The sequence below is a fragment of the Cynoglossus semilaevis genome, chromosome 9, assembly GCF_000523025.1.
Source record: "Cynoglossus semilaevis isolate Cse_v1.0 chromosome 9, Cse_v1.0, whole genome shotgun sequence".
In the NCBI taxonomy this organism is placed as follows: Eukaryota; Metazoa; Chordata; class Actinopteri; order Pleuronectiformes; family Cynoglossidae; genus Cynoglossus; species Cynoglossus semilaevis.
The window spans coordinates 13,516,422-13,536,975 of NC_024315.1; the positions used below are offsets into that span (position 1 = coordinate 13,516,422).

The 20,554-nt window shown below is 42.2% G+C and overlaps 2 protein-coding genes across 3 annotated transcripts; both read right to left on the reverse strand.

Annotated features, from left to right (window-relative positions):
• Positions 1 to 351: 351 nt before the first annotated feature.
• Positions 352 to 9,836, reverse strand: gsg1l (gsg1-like). Its single transcript, XM_008317390.3, has 8 exons — positions 7,712 to 9,836; positions 7,195 to 7,280; positions 6,968 to 7,098; positions 5,311 to 5,989; positions 3,811 to 3,858; positions 2,237 to 2,389; positions 1,708 to 1,819; positions 352 to 833 (listed from the first exon to the last, which is right to left on the reverse strand). Exons 4-8 carry the CDS (start codon positions 5,597 to 5,599, stop codon positions 548 to 550), a joined length of 888 nt encoding a protein of 295 aa, XP_008315612.1. The 5' UTR covers positions 5,600 to 5,989; positions 6,968 to 7,098; positions 7,195 to 7,280; positions 7,712 to 9,836; the 3' UTR covers positions 352 to 547.
• A 157-nt stretch (positions 9,837 to 9,993) lies between these two features.
• Positions 9,994 to 20,483, reverse strand: sec23b (SEC23 homolog B, coat complex II component). 2 transcript variants are annotated; one of them, XM_008317389.3, is made up of 19 exons: positions 20,330 to 20,483; positions 16,865 to 17,097; positions 16,645 to 16,702; positions 16,408 to 16,494; positions 15,662 to 15,898; positions 15,471 to 15,553; positions 15,222 to 15,366; positions 13,910 to 14,068; positions 13,704 to 13,819; positions 13,476 to 13,599; positions 13,106 to 13,186; positions 12,918 to 13,007; positions 12,484 to 12,590; positions 12,175 to 12,328; positions 11,863 to 11,940; positions 11,616 to 11,777; positions 11,412 to 11,498; positions 11,101 to 11,322; positions 9,994 to 10,979 (listed from the first exon to the last, which is right to left on the reverse strand). In XM_008317389.3, the coding sequence occupies exons 2-19, from the start codon at positions 17,083 to 17,085 to the stop codon at positions 10,890 to 10,892; spliced, it is 2,301 nt and encodes a 766-aa protein (XP_008315611.1). In that variant the 5' UTR covers positions 17,086 to 17,097; positions 20,330 to 20,483; the 3' UTR covers positions 9,994 to 10,889. The 2 variants fall into 2 exon arrangements, with proteins under 2 accessions (XP_008315611.1, XP_024914165.1); XM_025058397.1 differs by lacking the exon at positions 20,330 to 20,483 and adding an exon at positions 17,930 to 18,076.
• Positions 20,484 to 20,554: the final 71 nt, after the last annotated feature.

Genomic DNA, 20,554 nt, shown 5'->3' on the forward strand with positions numbered 1-20,554 from the left:
GTTCCCTTTGTTTAAAAAAAAAAAGTAGTAAAATACTTGTACTGTAAAAACTGCGGAATAAACCGATAACACCGCCGTCATAAGAATGGAAGAAGACAAAGTAGTGATATCGAGACAAATACTGTCACCTAGTGGATAGTATCTTTAGTACACCTAACAGGATGAAGGATCAAATACCCAGAGACGTTCTGGTCACTGTGAGAATCGAGTTTTTCCCAATCAGTGCTGAAACATTAAATGAAAATTAGGCTATGAGTTACAGAAAGACCCTCACAGTGAGTTATCAACTGAAAGACAATTGTTCAGATTTACAGTGTGTTTGACAAACAAACAAACCAAAAACTTCATCCATGAGGTGAGATTATTTTTTATTTTCCACTTCTCAGCTGCACCGTCCGCTGTTGACACCAAGCTGTGTGACCTGTGCAGGTTAAGGCAGTGCAGACCTGTACAGCCCATGGTACATCCAGCTCACAGAGAAGGAACTAACAACTGCAATCTTCCATTCAGCTGCCAGGCTCCAGCGCCACCTTCTGTCCTGCCTTTCTCAGCACTGTTCTTCTCCTAAAGAGTTTGCGATGTCGCTCAGGTCCAGCGAGTCTGCAGGTATGGGCGTTCTCCGGCCGCTCCGGCTGGAGTAAACCTCCACAGATTTAGAAATAGAATGAACAGAGCGTTCTCTGAAATATCCAAACGCCTCCCTGGCGTGCTCCTCTCGGATGCTTTGCTCAAAGGTCTTGCGTTTGTGCCTGAACTCAATGACAGTCTTGGTGTAGGAGTTTAAGGTGGTGACGGAGGCGCCCATACAGCAGGTGAAGGAGGCCCAGGCCATGCTGGGAGGTGGAGAAGGGAAGAGTGGAGTTATCACAAAAAAAAGGATGTGTATTTTGACTTTTTATACCAAATATTATGATCATGTGAAAGAAGATTAGTGAAGGATGCTGTTAATCCCTCTGACAGACGCAGGTATTCAGGACCACATGTACAACCACACAGTCAAATTACTGTGCACTTTATGTGATTCTTTACACATGCGCTCCAAACAGTGGTGGTGGTTAAGGAAGAGGACTTTTGTCTGGAAGGTCGCCGGTCTGAATCCACCTGCCACCAAGGCTGCTGCCTGCTCACTGTGGTTACGGGTGAAATGCAGAGGACACATAGTTGTGTGCAGTGGTGTGCTGTGTCACAACGACAAATAAATCACTTCATCTAATGTATTCTAAACCCTGATCCCACCATGACTTGACTTTACAGAAACATCAATAATAAACTACTATGTTTTATGCTGACAGAGCATCAAAGGGGAAAACTTCTTTATGTCAAATTGTTCTCAAATATTGTTAAGTTGGAAAAATGTTGTCACTCTTAGTATTAGCAATACCAACCCGTCACTGGAACCAGACACAGGTTCCAAAGTGGGGGGCATGCCCCTGAGGTTGGTTAAACTGTGGGCAAATGAGAGGACTGGCAGGACAAAAATATAACATAAAATAAATATAGACACTTTTGTTACAGCGTTTAAATTAAACCAGTCGAGTACTTTTGAAGCTAAAGATGTGAATGTCAACACTCTCTCATTGAGTGCATTTTTAAGTGTGTACCTTTGTACACCATTAGAGGGCGCCCAAGTACTGCAGGTAGCATGCATATTTCAGTTAGAGAAATATATCTTTATTATAACCAGAAAAAAAGTCATGGGTGAGTTACCAGAAGGACCAGCCATAGTCCCAGTTGTAGGGTCTCCAGTCCGGAGGACCAAGGCTGACTGTGACCTGGAAGACCTGCGTGTACATCACATGCGCCACCATACCAAGAAGACCTGGAAACAGGCACATGGTACAACGGTCAGCTGCCTACATCATGGACAGGACCAGGAGAATTCTCTCTGAAGCACAGACTCCAAGCAATTTAAACGCAATTTTTAAATATCAGCAGAGACCAGTCCAGGGATTATTGCGACCTGGTGTTCTGGTGCCACGTTGGTCTATTGCAATTGTTTTTTTTTTAAGTACAAATATTTTAATTATGCTTTAATTTAAAATTAAGCATAGTATATGCAATTCCTACACATACCACTAGAGGTGGCACTGCCTAGTGTCATGCACATACAATCTGGTTTTCATGAGTTCGGAGGACTTCAGATGGACATATTTTGTTCCCTAACCCCATACCTAAACCCCTGACTTCTTCTTGTGCAGATGAACTGGATGGTGGGATGTGACTGAGGCCAGTTTACCTGAGAGCACAGTGAAGACAGCAGCGAAGGCGTTGAGCTTGAGTCCATCAATGACATTACTGGAGTGGACCAGCTCCAAACACATGAGGCTGAAGCCCACCACCAGCAGAACAATGTACAGCATCTCAGAGACCAGTGACAGCCACAGCATCCCTGCAAAACAACACACAGTGGGCATTCAATCATGAGGTCTCCTGGTCAGAAGACAACAGACAGACTTAAGGAGCGTGTTAAGAACAAAAAGCGGGGGAGGAACTGTTGGGTAGGTTCCTGTAAAATCATGTTGGACTCTGTAAAAACAGCTGAGGAAGGCAGTGATGTTTTGTTGTTTTTTCTTTTTCTATTAGCAAGAAAGACAAGAAAAAGTAGTGATGCTCAAACACAGGCTCAGGGTTCAACAGTGACCTCAGAAAGTCTGTCATCTATCTGTCTATCTATCTATAGCATTTCCCATGGGCAATGTGTGTGTGTGTGTGTGTGTGTGGGGGCGGGGGGTGCACTGGAGGCTACATGGTACAAGATTCAAAATGGTCTAAAAGCTAAGGTCAAATTAGTTCACTGATCAGTGGTTCCAAACTAGGGTACGCTTACCCTGAATGGAACTCTTTGTCATGGTTTGTGGGTGAATCAGGTTGCCATCAGAATTAGGTCAGTGATTGGTTGTAAATACAGCTTGTATGTAATTCCACATAATGTGTGTTCCTGGTACAGCTATAATTGTGGAGACATTTTCTCCTCATGGGGACATTTTGTCCTTGTTAGGACATGCAGGACTAGCTGATCCACTCTGTGTTAGAGGGTATTTCAAGTGTTGATGTTTTGTATGTTTCAGACATGCATTGAAATACCAGTGGTAGTACTACTTCATTGTACATTGCATTACATCACACGGCTTGTGTGGATAGATTATCTAATTATCTTATTAGAACTAAATTCTTGTCTTCACATTTTGGTTTTAGCTGAGGCCTGCGGTCAATGTGGTGGTACTGGAGAGACAAATACTTTCAACCTCCAGTGAGCTGCTGCTCCACTACACTCCATTCATGCCTTTCTACTTGGCAACAGTAACTCAACTCAGCGTGTGACTGCTCCCACACCTTGGTTCACAGCCAACCTACCTGGAGTGTGAGGGAAGAACGCTGCAGACGTAACAACATCAATTATAAAAAACAACATCAACCGCACGTATATATATATATTCTTTTTTACTTTGTTGATCTCACACTGGGGAAATTCTTGTTTTTAACAGAAGCTCTGCTACAACAGGCAACTACTCACTTATTACAAAATGTTACACCAATTATTCTGAATTATTCTATTCAGTGCATCTTTTGTTTCTGAAAACAGAGGGTTGCTGCGGTCCTCAAAGTCATAATGAGTCATATATAAATAATAAGAAAAAAAGGAAAAAAAAGAGTACATTTTGTGCAGTTCACAAATGTATTTCTAATGTTTGATTAACTAGGACAACGACTAATTACTAACTTCCTCGGGACATAGCTCATTCATTTGGGTGACTGCAAAGAACTTTTTAATGACAGGACAGTTAATCAACCTGAGTCACAAAGACTCACCTTTCTCTGAGGCAGGAGCCAAATCGATAAAACTTCGGCATCTCTCACCTGAAAGAGCAGAACAAAAAAATGATGTTGGTTCATTTATATAACACAAAAAGAGCAGAAGTTTCACAGATATTGTTAAAAACCCAACAGTATTACAGTATTATACAGTTTTCCATTAGCGTTAGCTTTAGAAGTCTGTGCGGTCAGATGAGAGTAAGAGCCAATCAATGGAGTGATAACAATAAACACTGTAGTAACGCATAAGCCTTGAAGCTACCTTAGCATAAAAGTTAGGGCTCATGGTAAATGGACAACATCGTGACCTTTGACACTTTGCTGCAGATGTGATGTTTGCACGAGTGTTTCCAGATTGGTTGTAAGTGGAACATTTTAATCAGGCACCAACGCAGGCTGGCAACAGCTGTTTTGAGGAAAAACTCATCAAGGCCACTGTTACATAATCTTTATTAAGGCGAGCTGTGCCCGGCCTGCACCTCCTCCGGCCCCTCCACCCGACAGACACTTGATGAGATAAACATGTGTTCGCAATTCCCTCCTGCACTAATCTCAAAGTGTGACGGCTTTTCATTATAAAGCCCAGTAAAAATATGTCACAGTCAGGGCCCAGTCCGGGCCAGCGACCTGAACCTTTCACACCGTTGACCCGAGCCCTGACACAGCTCGACTCCTCCTGCGTACAGCCCGGCTTGTGATTAAATCTTTGCCTCAACCTGGTGAATTTCATTTTCCATTTCCCTGAGTGACGCTCGTGCACACATCAGTCACAGCCACACGCTCCTGGGAACTCAGCCACGGTACTATATGACCGTGGAAAAGACACATTTTTATGTTATACAATCGCTTATCAGATTGGTCTAAACCGTACGTGTCAAACTTAAGGCCTGAGGGCCAAATGCGGCCCACCAAGCTGTCTTTTGTGGCCCGCGGGAGCTTAAAAAGCATTTAGTAAAGTCCATGCAGCAGAGTTTCTTAACCTAAGGACTGAAGGATTCACTGTGTCCCACTGTGGCCCGGCACCAAATGACCTTCGCGGACCAGGGGTCCCTGATCTATACAGTCTTTTATTTACAACCTGCCCTTCAAGGGCAACTAAATTACTGATATGGCCGCCGGTGAAAATTAGTTTGACAAACTAAACTGTAAATGTGATCAACATAAAATTCTGGTTCTAAAAACACAACAAACGAACCAATAGATCACATGTGTTAAAGTCATGTCCCGTGGGCCAGATTGAGACGTTCTCTTTTCTACAGGAGACCTGGAAAAGTTGGTAAAAGTTTTACCATACATACATACATACATATATATATATATATATATATATACGGTATATATATATATATATGACAATTGATGTGTATAAAAACTTTTTCTGGGGGTCCAGGGTCTACCTAATGCCCCCAAATTGTCCAGGGCCGCCACTGTCTCTACATTTTCACTTATGGTTTCTGACCCAACATTTTAGAACCAGAACACGTCTCTGACTCTTACTTTCGTCGTCGATGTTCTCCTCACATGAGAACCAAATGCCGGTGTGAAACTGGCGGAAGAGGAAGCGGTCGTCCCCAGTCTCCCAGCTGTAGACCACCTTGTTGGGGTCGGTCTCATTCACGCCGTAGTCGATGCACTGGTGCGTCCGCAGCTTGCTGCACTTCGGCTTGGGTACTCTCTGGGTTCCTACGCACCAGTAGGTGGTGATGAAGGCGGTGATGGAGAAGAAGAGGGCGAAGAAGTTGAGGCTCACCGACAGGAGGGTCCTGCATCTGCGAGTGGTCTTCATGTTCCGTCTGGAGACGATGCAGAGAGGACGAGGCTGCGCCGAGGAGCCGAAAAGTTCATGTGTCCAGGGCCGAGGAGACGCGCGAGCTGCTGCTGTTTCCCGAACACGGCAGGTCGGCTGAGGGTCCCATTTGGTGCCGCGTGTCACTCAGATCAGCCCAGTGTCGAAATGTCACAACTCTACCATCGTCGAAGCTAACACGCTGTTCAGCACGCGTCTGTAGGACGTCACGTTGTCAAAGGATTTGACCCTCACTCTGACTCTGGACTGGGATTTACGCATGGATCATCTCTCTCTCTCCCTCTCTCTCTTCTCCCATCAGCCAATTCCTGCTCCTGTATCAGTCACCACATTGTCCATCCATCATCCACCATTTCGCCAAGTTAGAGGCTGTTAGTAAAGATCAAAAGTCAGTTTAAAGTGATAAAGTAATTAATAATAAAGTATTGCATATACTGATGACATGAGAACTCCATTTGTGGTGACCTTCTAGCTGTGATAGAGGGGTGCTGACAGTCAACAGTAACATAAAGCCTAACAGGGCAAGTTGTTAGACCAGGACTTTACCCTGTAAACCTGCTCAAAATGTCATCACAAGTGCAATGCAACCTGATTTGTTTGTCTTAATAAGCCCTTTTAAAAGACTCAGTCAAACCTGTACAATCACATGAGTCACTTTAGACAGAAGTGACAATGATAATGTAACACACAGCCATACACAGGGCTGTTTTACTAAGAAAACACACAGCCTGACGTTCCTGAACATCAGTTCTAGTCCTCACAATCACCTGGTACTAACTAAAATGCCTGGTTGTTCATATTTGCTGATTTCACCTCAGAAAGCAGTTGATTACTTAAATCACATGAGATTTCCTCTAAAAAAAGACATGGTAGAAGTACAAAGTATGGTGGAAATGTTCTGAATAAAGAACGTGTTCTAATTAGTCCAGCCGGTGTCAATAAACAATAGTGTCATGTGACCTCGGCCTGAACTGAGTCAGAGTCACACCTTTATAATGACTGTATGAATATGTAGCAGTGCTGCTGCTGCTGCTGCTGCTGCATGTTGTAGTTGTACACACCAGTCACCGATTACGGAGGAGTAAAGAGGTTGCTGTAGTAATGACACATGATTGTTGGCTTCCACGTCAAACGTGCACTACAGTCTCATTAACATACTGTACATGCTAATACCCAAACAAACAATGGCTGTAATTGTGTGTTCTGTTGTAGGAGACACTGTGTGGAACAGGTCCACACCTCTCACTGTTAGCGCAGGTTATTTTAGGCTGTGCCCCGTGACCTTCGGTAACCCCGTCAGTATGGGCAGCGTATTGGGAGTCAGAGACTTTAGTAAACAGAGCTTACCAGTAGGATGATGATGATGCTGACAGGTAGATAATCCTCAGCCTCTGGTTAACAAGTGTCTTAATGCTGAGGGTTTTTGTCATTTCTGGAAGACCTCAGGGTCAGGGCAGGTCGATTCCCAAGAATTTGATCTAATTAGGGGGAAAAAAACCCTCAGTCAAAACAAACCAGAAAAATAATAATAAAAAAAAAAACAGAAGGTAAACAGTAATTGCGCTAGCTTTCACCTCATCGACTGTATCCAGTAGTCTCACTGTATATAAACCAAGTAATAAATAACACCGTGATTTCCAAGACAGGACCCCACCTGGAACTGCAAAACAAATACATTTTTTTTGTTCAATAGCAGGTGTATTAGGGATTACAGTGTTTGAAGCTAAGACTAAAATGAATATTTCAACACAGAAGGGCTTGACAATAGGGGGCGCTACAGAAAATGTACCCTCACACTCAGCATGCTTTGTTGATGTTTTAAAAAAAACTAGAGGTTTGTAAGATTTGTTCTGTAATGATATGTTTTAAGCAGGTCTAGAGACAAATAGCACAGGCTAACACAGGCTAGGACAGGCTAGCATCTCGCCCTGCGATCCTTCAGCTTAAGCGCCAACAACCTGCAGTTCGAGTGCTGATTCTTACTGCTGTGTGGAGCGTCTCAGTAAGTGTTCCACATGAGTCATGAGTGTGTGCCTGCAGAGAACTTTTTAATGACAGGACAGTTAATCACCCGCAGACAAAAACAATCACCTTCCTGTGACGTTGGAGCCACACCAATGACGCCTGGGCATCTCTCACCTGCTAGGAAGGGAACATGAGAAGATTTAGTCTACAATTTAAACTAGAACAACAGAAACCACACCCACACACACACAACACTGTGTATGTCATAAACACACATATTTTTATTCTTATTTCTTCAGCTTCGTCCTACCGTCTAACAACAGACATAATAGAGATGAAATATTATAAAACACAGCACAAATTTATGTTGTTTCAAAAAACATTGTTGTTAAGCAAATGGCCACACGGTGTAGCAGTGGTCAGTGCTATTTGCCTTACAGTTAGAGAAAGACCAGTATAAAGCCTGGTGTGTGAGAGGAGTGTGTGAATGGGAGTGTGAACGTGGACAGTTTTTATAACTATCCAGAGTGAAATAGATTTTGGATGGTTCTGCTTCTGTTTCTTTTTTTTGCCATTCTTGTTTATTATTTACTGTATTTTATTTACATGGTAACAATAAAATGTAATGTACCTATAAAATAATAAATAATGTAATGTACCTATAAAATGTAAAAACAAATGTACCTAATGGCAAAAATACATGTCAGATACATTTTAAATTCATTTTAATGTAAATTTTAGGTTGACTTTAAGAATTCCTTTGACATTGTGACTGTAGCTTCGCTTATTATTTTCTGGCTAATGTCGTCAATTGTTACAAAAATAAAAAAAGAATATTTCACAATTTCCTTTTCCTGCAGCTGTCTAACATTTATATTCACCACAATAAAAAATACTTTTTTTTTAGTGAGATTATAAAATCATGGGGCTGCGAACACATTTTAATATCCATTCAAACGCTGGTTTAAAGCCCTTTAATCCTAATGGCAGAGATGGACAGATATTAGTGACATACACGTCGTCTCAATACAGTACAGTGACATATTCTGTTATTAAAAAGAAATCTTACATAAGTTATGATGAACAGAAGCCAGAGTGGGTTTGACTGGCTGCTGATACCAAACACAGCCGTCACTATTGGACAGGATATGACATGTGTCCTTACGGCTGTGGCATTAGAGCTGAGCATCATGAATGGTTGAGAGGAGGTTGACAAAAAAAAAAAGATGGAAGGTGGAGTAAATGTTCTTTTGTCTCTGGACATGCACAGCTGCAGCCTCCACATGTGGGGAAGATTGCTGAGCACATAGCAGCCGTGTGGATTAAAAAGATTATTTTGCTTTTCTGAGATCAGTTCATGGCCATAGCTATTCAGGGTGAGTCTCATGCATCACTGGACAGTGTTCACAGTCTTTTATTCTGTAGCTGTGAACACCTTTGGAGCATATGTGGCTTCAGAGGACAAGGTGGTTGGACCTAAGCTCCTTGACAGACGCAGACTTCATCCCTGCTTGGGCAGCAACTTTCGCTGAAAGCTGCTAAGAGTAGAATCTGCCCGTGAAGATTAATCCCCATAATCTGCCATCCACTGATCCTTGAAGTCATACTGTCTGGCTGATCTGAAATCAGCTTATGACGACAGTTGATGCTGTTATGATTGCAGTTGTGTGCTGTGTCAATAACGAAACAAACAAATAAATGAAAAGACGACGGTTTTAGGTGGAACGTCGTTTTTCAATCTGTAGAGGGAAGATGGCACAGTTTGAACTACAACGCCGTGAGCTGTTGGTGATCTGTTCAGAGAGATCAGGGAGACTGGGGCCCTGCGTCTTCTGTTGCTCAAACCGTGGCCTGCAGCCTGAAGTGAACATCAAGAGTGACGATCGGCAGCTTCAGCCGAGGTCAAATTTATGTTTTTTTTTTTAAGGTGACGTGCTTTTATTAACTGTGTAAGTTAGCAGAGATAAACATTTGTGCGCCTCCATGTGACCATACCAACCAAATGGAAAAGGATATAGAAATTTGGTTGGTTGGTAGGGTCACATGGGGGCGTTGCTCTAGCTAGAAGCAAAGAAGTGATTGGCTCCAAATTTCCAGGATAATTTAATTTCTCCACTGGAGAAATAGGTTTTCATTTTCCATACTTTTGTGGAAATGTGGAAGAAATAATCCTGTCTCCAAAAGACTGCAAGCCAATTTTTTTTTTTTTTAAAGCGGCCAAACAATTCACTTTTTTATTATTGTTTCCAGGGTAGCTGAGAATTCAACACAAACAATGAAAATCAAGTGTCAAAAAAGTCTGCGTTTTCCTTGTTGCAGTTTTGTAGCATCTGTGTTGGATGTTAGGTTGGTGTACAGTCAGACAACAAAAAAACATAGGCCTCAAAATGTAATTATTGTTTTTTCTTTTTTTTAATAGGGCCAGCAGACTGTAGGACAGATTAAAATCAGACAAGTGACTCCTCCTCCACATGGTTCGACACATGGTATAGTATTTATATCACACTCTGATTACACTGACACTGGACCAGTGATCTGGTGTAAAATCCCAGATGAGCAACGTGTTGGGATGATTTAAGTTAAAAATAACTTCAGTTTGTCACTGAAAGCAGAGGCGGTCTCTGTGACCGGCTTCTGTTTTTCTCAAAACATGAGAAGTTTTCTCCATTTTTTTCTAAAGGTACAAGCAATTTGTGTTTTTCCTAAGTATTCAGTTAGACGTCAACATTTGACAACCAGTATTAAAGGTACCATTATAATTTATTCATGAGAAAAAAAAAATCTAGTCATTTCATCCTTAGCTATAGACAAAGCATTTACACACACATGCGCGCCCGCACACACACTCACACACACATACACTCACACGTCTTATTAACAATACCTTCAAACCATTTGTGATGCAATAAGTTCACAAACAAAGAAACATTTAGTCATTAGTTGAATCATCCTGCAGGTCAGCGCTGAGGTCAGATACAAAACAGTTATAAAGACGTTGGTATTGCTTCATGAGGACACAGTAAAGGAGCCTTTTTTTCATTATAAATAAACAAGTTAAAAGAAAATGAACAGAAGTTTTTCTGTAAGTGAGGAATGTGATGTTTGTGTCACATGACTCAAAAATAGAGAAAAATAATAAAATAAAGTCAGGATAGCAGGAGAAATAAAACAGACTGTGGGTTTGGCTCCTTTACTGATACATAAGAGAAATGTTGATGGATTCCCAAAAAAAAAAAAATAAAAAAAATAAAAAAAATACCAGGAATGTCGCCTCAGTCTTTGCTCAGTGTTGGACTAGAGACATTTATGCAGAGCTGGAAACGGCCAGTTTCTTCAGATGGTCCATGAAGACCTGCAGGCTGACGTCATCAGTGAGGATGGGAGCTCCAGTCTCCTGTAGAAGACACAGAAGGGGAGGGGTCATCAGTGATTTTCTAAACATTTGAAACCAGCTGCCAGACATGCACGGGGCCATTTAGCTGTATGTGACTATTGAATAAAAGAGTCTGCAGTACCTGTCCCCAGGCGTAGAGGTTGTTATGCGTCTGTGATGGATTGACTTTAGACAACAGGAAGCGAGCCTGAGAGCCGCCATGCTCTGTGTCGATGTAGCGCGGCATGGGGAACCGTGTCTGTAGGATCTCCTGGGCATCGTCTAGAGGAGCCTGAAGCAGCTGCTTGAAGTTCTCATACTCCGGCATCTCCTGGTATCTGGCCTTTCGCCACTGGGCTATGGTCTTTAAAAACAAAATAGGAAATATGAGCACGAGGCAGCGGTGACAGAAACTTTATAACGTCTTCAGACCAAAGTGTCCTGCTCTGTCACCTCTCCATGGTAGATGACCAGCTGGAAGAAAGTGTCCATCAACAGGATACGGTCGGGCAGGATGCTGCTGCTGTCCAGGAGAACAGGCTGTGGAGGGAAAAAAAAAAACATTAAAAATAAATAAATGCACACAGTATTCACATTGTGAGAAGTGTCAGGCTGGCAGGACTGAGCTAAAGCTGATGTACAAGGTGTGATGCTGACCTCTGGTGGTCCATGGAAGGAGTACGAGTAGAGAATGGGCTGGACCATGATCAGGGACTGGGTCAGGTCCTGAGTGACAAAGTGGTGTCTGTAGTAGGAAGACTCATCGGGGCTGTTGTTAAAGACCTGCAGGAACGGTGACCGGCGCAGGTGGAACATAAACTAGAAAAAACAAAACAAAACCAACAGTCAGACAATTGAAATGGTGACTGATGCATCATTTATTACCACTAGGAGGCAGGCTCACCTGTGGGTAGAGGGACAGAGACTCTGACAGCTTGAAGGACGAAGGATCTTCTTTGTTGAACTGTCCAAACTTCTGACACTGAACCAAACAAACAACCACAGTTAGAATGCTGCGTTTAGAGAATCACTGCACTGTCGTTCACACTTCACTGTGTTATTAGACACAGAACAATTACTCCCACTGCACAAATCCAAGCAATGGCAACTATGTGGCACTCCTCTAAGCAGAGTGTGACAAGCAATGGCAACTATGTGGCACTCCTCAAAGCAGAGTGTGACGTGTGTGTGTATGTGCGTGTGTGTGGTCACTCACCAGGCGAATGAGCTGCCTGTCCAGCCAACGCAGAACATCCGGCCCCTCCTCCGACTCAGCTCTAAAAACTCCCAGACGGGCCATGAGGACAGCGGCAGCTTCCTGGTCAAACGAGGTCTCAATGTGCTGAATCTGAGACTGTGCATCTGCCCAGCTGGGGGAGGGAGGGGGAGACACGAAGAATGCAAAAGTGCAGGTAAGCATGTGGGTGTGGCAGCAGTGACGCACAAGAGAGGACTAAAGGCTGGGACGTGAACGCCCACCGCAGTGACGCCAATGTTGATTTGCAACACAAAAGCAGAGTCTTACTTCCTGGCAATGGTGGTGACCCGTATCCTCCTCTGTGTGTTGGAGTGCTGGTACTGGGTAACGAACTGTATCGCTCCTCGTCCACCCTGTGGGATGGGGGCGTTGTGCTACACAAACACAAACGATAGAAAAAGTGATAGTTAACAATTATTGAATTTTTTTAACACTAATTTCGTGGTTCTCAAAGTGGGGGGCAGGTCACTATAAGTGGGCGCAATTGCAAATTCCAATTATTTCTAACTGACTTGTGATTTTATTTCAATGTTCTAAATAAAGTTCAGTTAAGCATCGAGGCAAGAACCACATAAGGTGGGAAGGAGCCTTTTAGCTCAAAGAAAAACCCCAACAAAAGCCCCTGTTGTACATGCTCCGTCATTAATGTTCTGATATCCTGTCCACTTAACGGCTAATGTTGGTTGCCGTGTGTTCTTTACCTGGTTGACCACTTCAAAGTAAAGGCCTAAAGTGGTGGAGGGAGTGAGGCTGCACACTTTCCACTGGCTTGTGCCACCGATGCCCATCTCCTAGAAGAACAAACAGAGAGAGTATTGTGTTGAGAAGGACGGCTCTCAGATAAACAGGAGTCAGAATAAACAGGGCTTTGTCTGGAACAGTCACTCACAGTCTCTGAAACACAGGATCCTTTGGAGTTGAGTGAAACACAGGGTCCAATGGCTCCACAGACCTTCAGCTCCCTGGATGTCTATGAAACAAAAGACCGTAAACTTAAATGAGCTGAAGTTTCACTGCTTAAAACTGCAGTAACAAGTACAATCAGTTATTTGGTAATTCACCTAAACTTTTACCATTTTAGTGTCGACTCCCTGATCAATTCACCAATGTTATTACCTGTAGTTGGTAATTCAAAAACATTTTTTTCTTCAATATTGCCCGTTAAATTAAGGGTTCTGCGTTTGCAGAAAATCAATAGCACTGAAATCTGAGACACAATAATCAACACTCATTTTGACTCTACATGAATGTCCCTTTACCTTGACTTCCAGAACACCTCCGAAGGCCATGCGGAAGTCTCCATTATAGTCCTTACTGAAGACTCTCTGGAAGGTTTGCTTGAACAGAGACGTGTTGAAGGAGTCTCCCATCACAATGTGGCCTCTAATATTAGCAACAATTATAAAGCAGAAACCATGATTACAATTGTAAAAAGGTTTAAAAGCACACCCTGTACTGATGCAGAGATAAAGGCTGATGCCACATACCCAGTGAGATTAGATAAACACTTCATCTCCAGGAGTCCAGTCTGGTCCAGGGCACAGGCGTAGATGTCAATACTGTGGCCGTTCACTGCTGAGCGGTTAGCAAGTGCCTCATAGTACTGTTCAATACAAACCAAAATAGCACAGAGACACTGTTTAAGTACAAGGTTTCATGTTGTTTATTAATAAATCCATAACGCTCCACTTACCTTGGTGGCTTTCTTCAGATGACGAGCGTTGTCCTTCTGGATGTCATGCCAAGAGCGGATAGGTGTTTTCAGCTCGTCACCCACGACCATGCCTGGGCCCTGGGTGGGAGGGCCTCCGATGAACAGCATCACTCGAGCCCCCGTGTTAGGGAAAGTACCCTGTGGTGGAGCAGAGGAGTTCGGTTTTAGTTCAGAAATCAAGGACATTTTTATTCAATTTTTATCATCACTAGGTGCATTGTCTTCTGGCTGACAAACATTACATGCATTACTGCCATCTAGTGGGTTGGGGTGTGTGGATTTGCACCAGAGAAAAGTGGCCATTTTCTTTATTTTAATGAATTACGTTTTCATTCAATACAGAATGTGGATGAGGAGGATTGCTCCTGAACCAACTTCATCTTGGATTACAGCCATTTGTGTAATCATGATGAGGTGAGACCCAGTCACTCAAGTCAGTCAGAGAGTCCTATTGTTAAATTACTGAAAATGTAGACCATGCAGTCAGATGACAGTGAGGTCAGTCTCAGTCTCAGACCCAAAGGTTCTGTCTTCCTCTGGTCGTACGGTATAGTTTGTCTAAACTAACGCAGTCATCACAAACACGCTGTAAAAAGCATGTATTACGGTGTAGCTAAAGGGCAATCCTGAGGCCAACATGACAAACAAAGTTCAGAGTCTAATCATCTGGAACTCTGTTGGACATTATCATAGTTTGGAAAGAGTCCAAACAGTAACTGAGCTGATGGACCACACTGTTACTCCTAAGCTGTGACTCTGTGTTTGAGCTAAGTTCCTTGGTAATAAGTACTCATTCACAAAGAACAATTTAAAAGAAAAGAAAAACAGCCACTGATGATGAATTGATTAATTAATGACCTGTTAATCAAGTCCGTTGGAGTCGAGTCAAAGGCACGGAGCCAAGTTTGAACATGTAGTTTTTAACAACACAGAGATTTGCATAATGAATAATAAAACAGGAAGAACAGGAGAGAAAACAAACAAGAGTTTTACTTCAGGGAAAAAAGCACAACATTGACTTTTGCTGCAAAAAGAATAGTCTTCCTGCTGTAGCAATACTTGTGGGGAGATTTTGGAGACCCACACCTGAGGGTATTCTGATATGGTTAGGGGTTATTAGGGTCAATAAGGGACCCAGTGAGTAAGAGAGTATTCAAGATTCAAGGTTTAGTCTGGAGTTAGGACTAGAATTGGGGCCAGGATTAGGTTTATGAAGTGTTCGTAGCATGTTAATAGCCCAGCAGTGATAACATCTGTTCATGTTCAGTGTTTTTTTGGTGTAGACACACACCTCCAACAGACCCACAGCCACAGACAGAGCGACCCCGGTGGAGCGGAGAGGACGTTTGCCCTGAGGGACGGGCCAGGGATCTCTCTGAAGCTCACCCAGCAGGTCAGTCAGATTCATGTCAACTCTGTGCACAGGCTGGAGGAACCTGAACACACGAAGATACACGTCAGTAAAAACTAAATTAATCAACAAAAGTTCTGTTTGACTTAGAAAAACATGTCAGAGGAGTAACTGCTGTTCTATCGTTACCTGCAGGAGGCAGCAGCTTCCTGAGGAGCCGCTGGGCGACCTTGGGGTCCTGCTGTCCCGGGCTTGGTCAAACCAAGCATCTCCTGTAAAACACAAGACAAAGTCTTTCGTCAGTGTCGCATTTTACCGTGGACCTAAAATTCTTGTTTGCTATGATCCTCCGGGTCAACATGTTTGACTGTCCACGTCACCTGGATCTGTTTGGAGGACAGGTCCTTGGTGCCTCTGAACACATAACTCTTGGCAATGCCTTCACAGCTGAGCTCGTGAACCTGGACCATGCGTCCAAATGTGATCAGGCCCACCAGGGCGTTGGGCGGCAGGAGGCTGAGGGACATCTGGAGGGACTCTTTCAGGGCCTGAAGGTCCTCCTCTTCCAGACAGGTGTCCACCACATAGAGGAAGACCAGAGGGGATGGAGGTCCACGCTATGAGAAAGCAGAATTGTAGAGTTGGATGATGTAAAATTCTCACTTCCTCAATTGGAACAATAGTTTTGTATAAGCAAAGACGAAAAATTACAACTTCCTGTCAGCTGAAAGTTTTGAAAAATATTTGCACATGCATAAATATTATTGGATCAGTTCAAATTATAAACATTATAATTTAAAGTTTATGTATCTCTCAAATTTATAAGATTTACTATCAACAACCAATTTAATTCAGTAGCATTTTACAGAATTCATTCTTTGAACACAAGTATCATTAGATTTTCAAAATTGCTTGATTTACATCATGACCTGTTTGATCTGCAAATGAACCACAGACATTTAACTGTATCAAGGATTCAGTCAGCGGTTCCTGTCAGTACGTACATAAGATCACCCTCAGGTCGAAACATTAAAATATGGTTTCAATTAGAAACTGTAAATATTTAACTTTCCACAGCACAAAGTGAACGCCTGAGGTCAGGGTGCAGACGTGAATGTGTGTTTACCTGCACTATGTACTCAATGGTAGAAAACTGAGGCATCAGTTCAGCTGGTTGGTTCATTTCTGAGATACCAGCATATGACGGAGGGAACTGCAATGAGAGAGAGGAAACAATATTAAACATGAATGTGTGTCCTCAGGCAAAAGTGATTCAGTATTACTAAAGACTTGTCAACGTGTCATGTTAAACACCAGTATAAGGTCTACAGTATGTCATTGGCAGGTTAGTACCAGCACTTACTGGGTTTCTCTGAAAGCAGAAGTTGCATGCCCATATTTTTGCTCTGAAGTCCACTTGACTGTAAAGGAGATCGATAATGTTTAAAAAGACGAAAATGTTTAAAAACAAATTTACATTTGCAAAAGCTATCTTTAAAACTTAAAGCCATTTAATTGAAAACTTTTACAAATACAGAAATAACACCTTCAAATAATAAACACGTTATTTGGCCCAGACTCACCAGAGTGGGTTCAGCACTGCTTTGCAGTTGGCCCGGCTGCATAGAACAGGTTCATACTGGACGGGTGGTAGGTCGGGCCTCTCCTTTAGGGGTGTGAAGAGGCAGGAGACGGGGACCACCAGCCGGGTGGCCTCCAGTCGGCTGGACGGCCAAAGGTTCCAGCTGAATCTCACCCCATCCCTGTCTTCGTTTTGTTGAATGAACTCCTGGTACGTCGCCATCACTGTGCTTCACTAAAAGAACAAAGAGCCCAAGACACCACAGGTGAAGCGGCTGGTTCGATTGAAGGATTGAAGAAGCACCAGCCACACTGGTGGTTTTCGGCGTCACTAACAAACACTAACTCTGCTGAGTGTTTCCACTGAGCGCCTGCGCTTTATACATGTGCTTCTTTCTCTCAGCTGCTAATATAAGACGTATTTGAGGATGTGACGCACAAAGTGTCTTTAGAAAACCTGTCCAACAGGTCCTAATGGGACGGAACAAAGCTGAGGAATTCCAGCTGAACCCAGAGGCTTTCTCAGAGGCTGACGTGTGACAAACCTCCATGACGCCAACAGAAAGGAGTATTTTAGATACAATTTCCAAAGTAATCATTAAATGCCTTTAGGTTTACCTGTAGTAACTATTAAAACCAGCACTTAACAAAGGGTATGTACTTGAAAAACACGTCTCTATTTTAAAAGAAGCCACCAACTGTGCAAAGACATGCATATTCTCACAAAATCGAACTATAAAAACCTGTTTAATTTGATTAATCGAGGTCAAAAAGGATTTTTTTCTGAACATTGCTGAAACAGAAAGTACATTTTCTGCAGGTTGATGTTGACATCTGTTTTTATTTGTAACTAATTCAAATGATGGACTTATTAATATGAAAAAATGCAGAGACAAATATACTAAGGTGTAACTTCCAAAAGTTATAAAACTATAAACAATATCTTCAGAGTTTAATACTGTTCATCTTGATGGTGTGTTGTAGAACATGTGTTTCTTCTTAAATTTCAGTCCAGTCGACATTGTATTTTTGTGGGCGAAGCACTCTCACAAACTTGAAACACTTACACAGCCATATATCGCCAAAGGATACAAATTTCTCTGTTCTGGGACCCATATACCAAGAGCCCAGAGTTATCCGGCCCAAAACTTCCCGGGGACAGAAATATTTTCACGTCCCTCGTGGTCCCCCGACCCACACCCCTGCAAATTGAAACACTATTGAGAACCTAATAATGTGTACATTTTTTTTATCTGTACAAACCACTGTGTGAGTTGCTGCCACCTTGTGACTGGAGGCTTGTTATCATTCATGCGTTACAGCAGTGGTACACCTATGTCCGTATTCCACTGGAAGCCCCTGGCACCTCATCACTCCGCCCTAGGGCGGCCCACCGCCTATTTGAGAAGTACTGACCTAAATGCAAGGCCATATTGGCACTATAGCTCTGGGATCTGTAGACTTACTGCTGGGTAAATGTCACCTCAGTCAACCTGTTTCCTCACCAGCGTCAAAGTAAGCGCTAGAAGGAGATAACACGGGGCGTGCCATTTTGCATTGCTAAAAACAATGTGGAAAAGGTTGGTTTCCAACAACTAATGAAAACAGAGGACCCAAGATACAGTTTACTGTCTAGATTGTCTACATGTTTCATAGATAGTCAAACTCGCAATGTATAACGAAAAAAAAAGGGAAAAGGTAAAACAAACCTTGCCACAGATTAATTTGCACAGACACACTTCATTTCGTTCAAACTGTTGTGACTTTTTTCACTGTTGTGTCCTGTTTGATTTGAATGTGTCTGTGCAACAAGAGTTATCAATAAACAAACTAACAAATTGCTGACAGCAACCCATTCCAAAGAAAGCATAGAATGTTGTAGACTTATGGGAGGTGCTGCAATAAAGTGGTAATACAGTAACAGGCTTGGTGTTTAAAACTGTGTATAAAAGATGTGGCTACTCCTTATTCAAAGGTAACTGTTGACTCACCAGTTTGTGTTTAATCTGGCAGGATAATTCTCTTCATTTTAAGTGGTTCTCTTTTCCACTTAGCAAAAAATGATCTTCAAGGTACACCAGAAACTATCAGGTGTCGTCTGCCACTGCTGCTGGACTTAAGTAGGATATATGACTTCTTAGCATGTGGCAAAAAAACAAACAAACAAAATGTTTTGACATGACTTAATCCACCAGCCTTTTCTTCAGTTGAACAACTATTAATAGTCCATTTCTAGCTGTAAAACGCAGTCATTGTCAGAAATATTTTACAGCCTGTGAGAAATCAAGATGATAAACTGTCCAAAGTTCAAAGATAATGGTTTACAAATGCATGCATATGACTACATTTTTGTAATTGTTAATGCTAGTGCCTTTGAAAAAAAAATCAAATTTTGTTTTAGTCTAACAGTCAATGGGTTTCCGCATTTTTGCAAACTAATCTGCTACAAAGCAATTGTTAACTACCAAACAGTTGACTGATTTATCTACTAATCATTACTTTTTTCTTTTTTAAAGATTAGTCCTACAGAAAATTAAATTGAAGCTTAAATTAAAGCCTTCTATCCCAAAAAAATGATGTATAAAAAATAAGACAGGGAACGTGTGTAAATGAAGACAAAAAAATTTCTTTGAGTAACAATTCAATTTACATGTGGAAATTGGTAGAGTTCTAAATTGCACATTAAATCACTTAAACAACATTGTACACAAAAATAAAATAATGTACCCCCAAATAGACATAAGTAGAAATAACACTATTTTTGTGCTGTTTTTATAGTGAGCTTTAAAAACTATTTCTAGTAGAGTGTCAGCATCATATTTCATGCCTTACATTGTATTATAATTTAAATGATGGCATGTAGGATTTCCAGTATGCCTGTCACATTAGTGGGTAAAAGTGACTGTTGTCCTGTAAGTTGTGTTTCCTTATGTAAACCGACCTTTGACCTCCTTATCAGATAGAGAGAGCCGGGGTGATGTTACTGGGGGCATTTTTAGAGAACATGGTTTCGTCCAAACACAAATACAGTTTGCAGTCATTAAATGGGAGTAAAATTACACAGTAAACAAACCTGATAGCACAGCGAGTGGAAATGACAGGTATTAGGTAGCCTATCATTGACAAAAGTAACTGTAAAGTTCCTAGTGAAAGAAGATAATCGTCTAAAACAGCATGTACTAGAAAAACGATTCAAATATGATATAACTGTGTATTCCTGCGTGACATCGTTAACAGGACGATATTTTTCATCCACTGGTTGGCAGCTGATCTGCTTACGAATCAGGCTAAAGCCGTTCCGTAACGAACCTGTACTTAATCTTATATTCAAACAGGTCTGCGGTGCCACAGCAGCCGTCGGATGTGCTAACAGAATGTAGCATTAACCCACTTCCTGTCGAATCTTAAGTCTACACACACAAAAACCGGCGACATATTTTCGAACAAAAATATAGTCTTCCGCTTACCTTAATGTTGGGCTTTGCCTCGGTGGGGAACAACAACGACGGGGTGCTCTCTTATCAAGAAAATGTTAGAGCATATGATGGCCAAACGCCGACGACTGTTGAGAGGCAGAGAAGGACGACGATGAGGAGGGATCACTCCCAGCTATCAGCCGGCTGCTGCACTTTACTACACTGACGTGTTACTCCTCGGTCCCTCCACTCCGATTGGCTGTCCCAGCAATGACG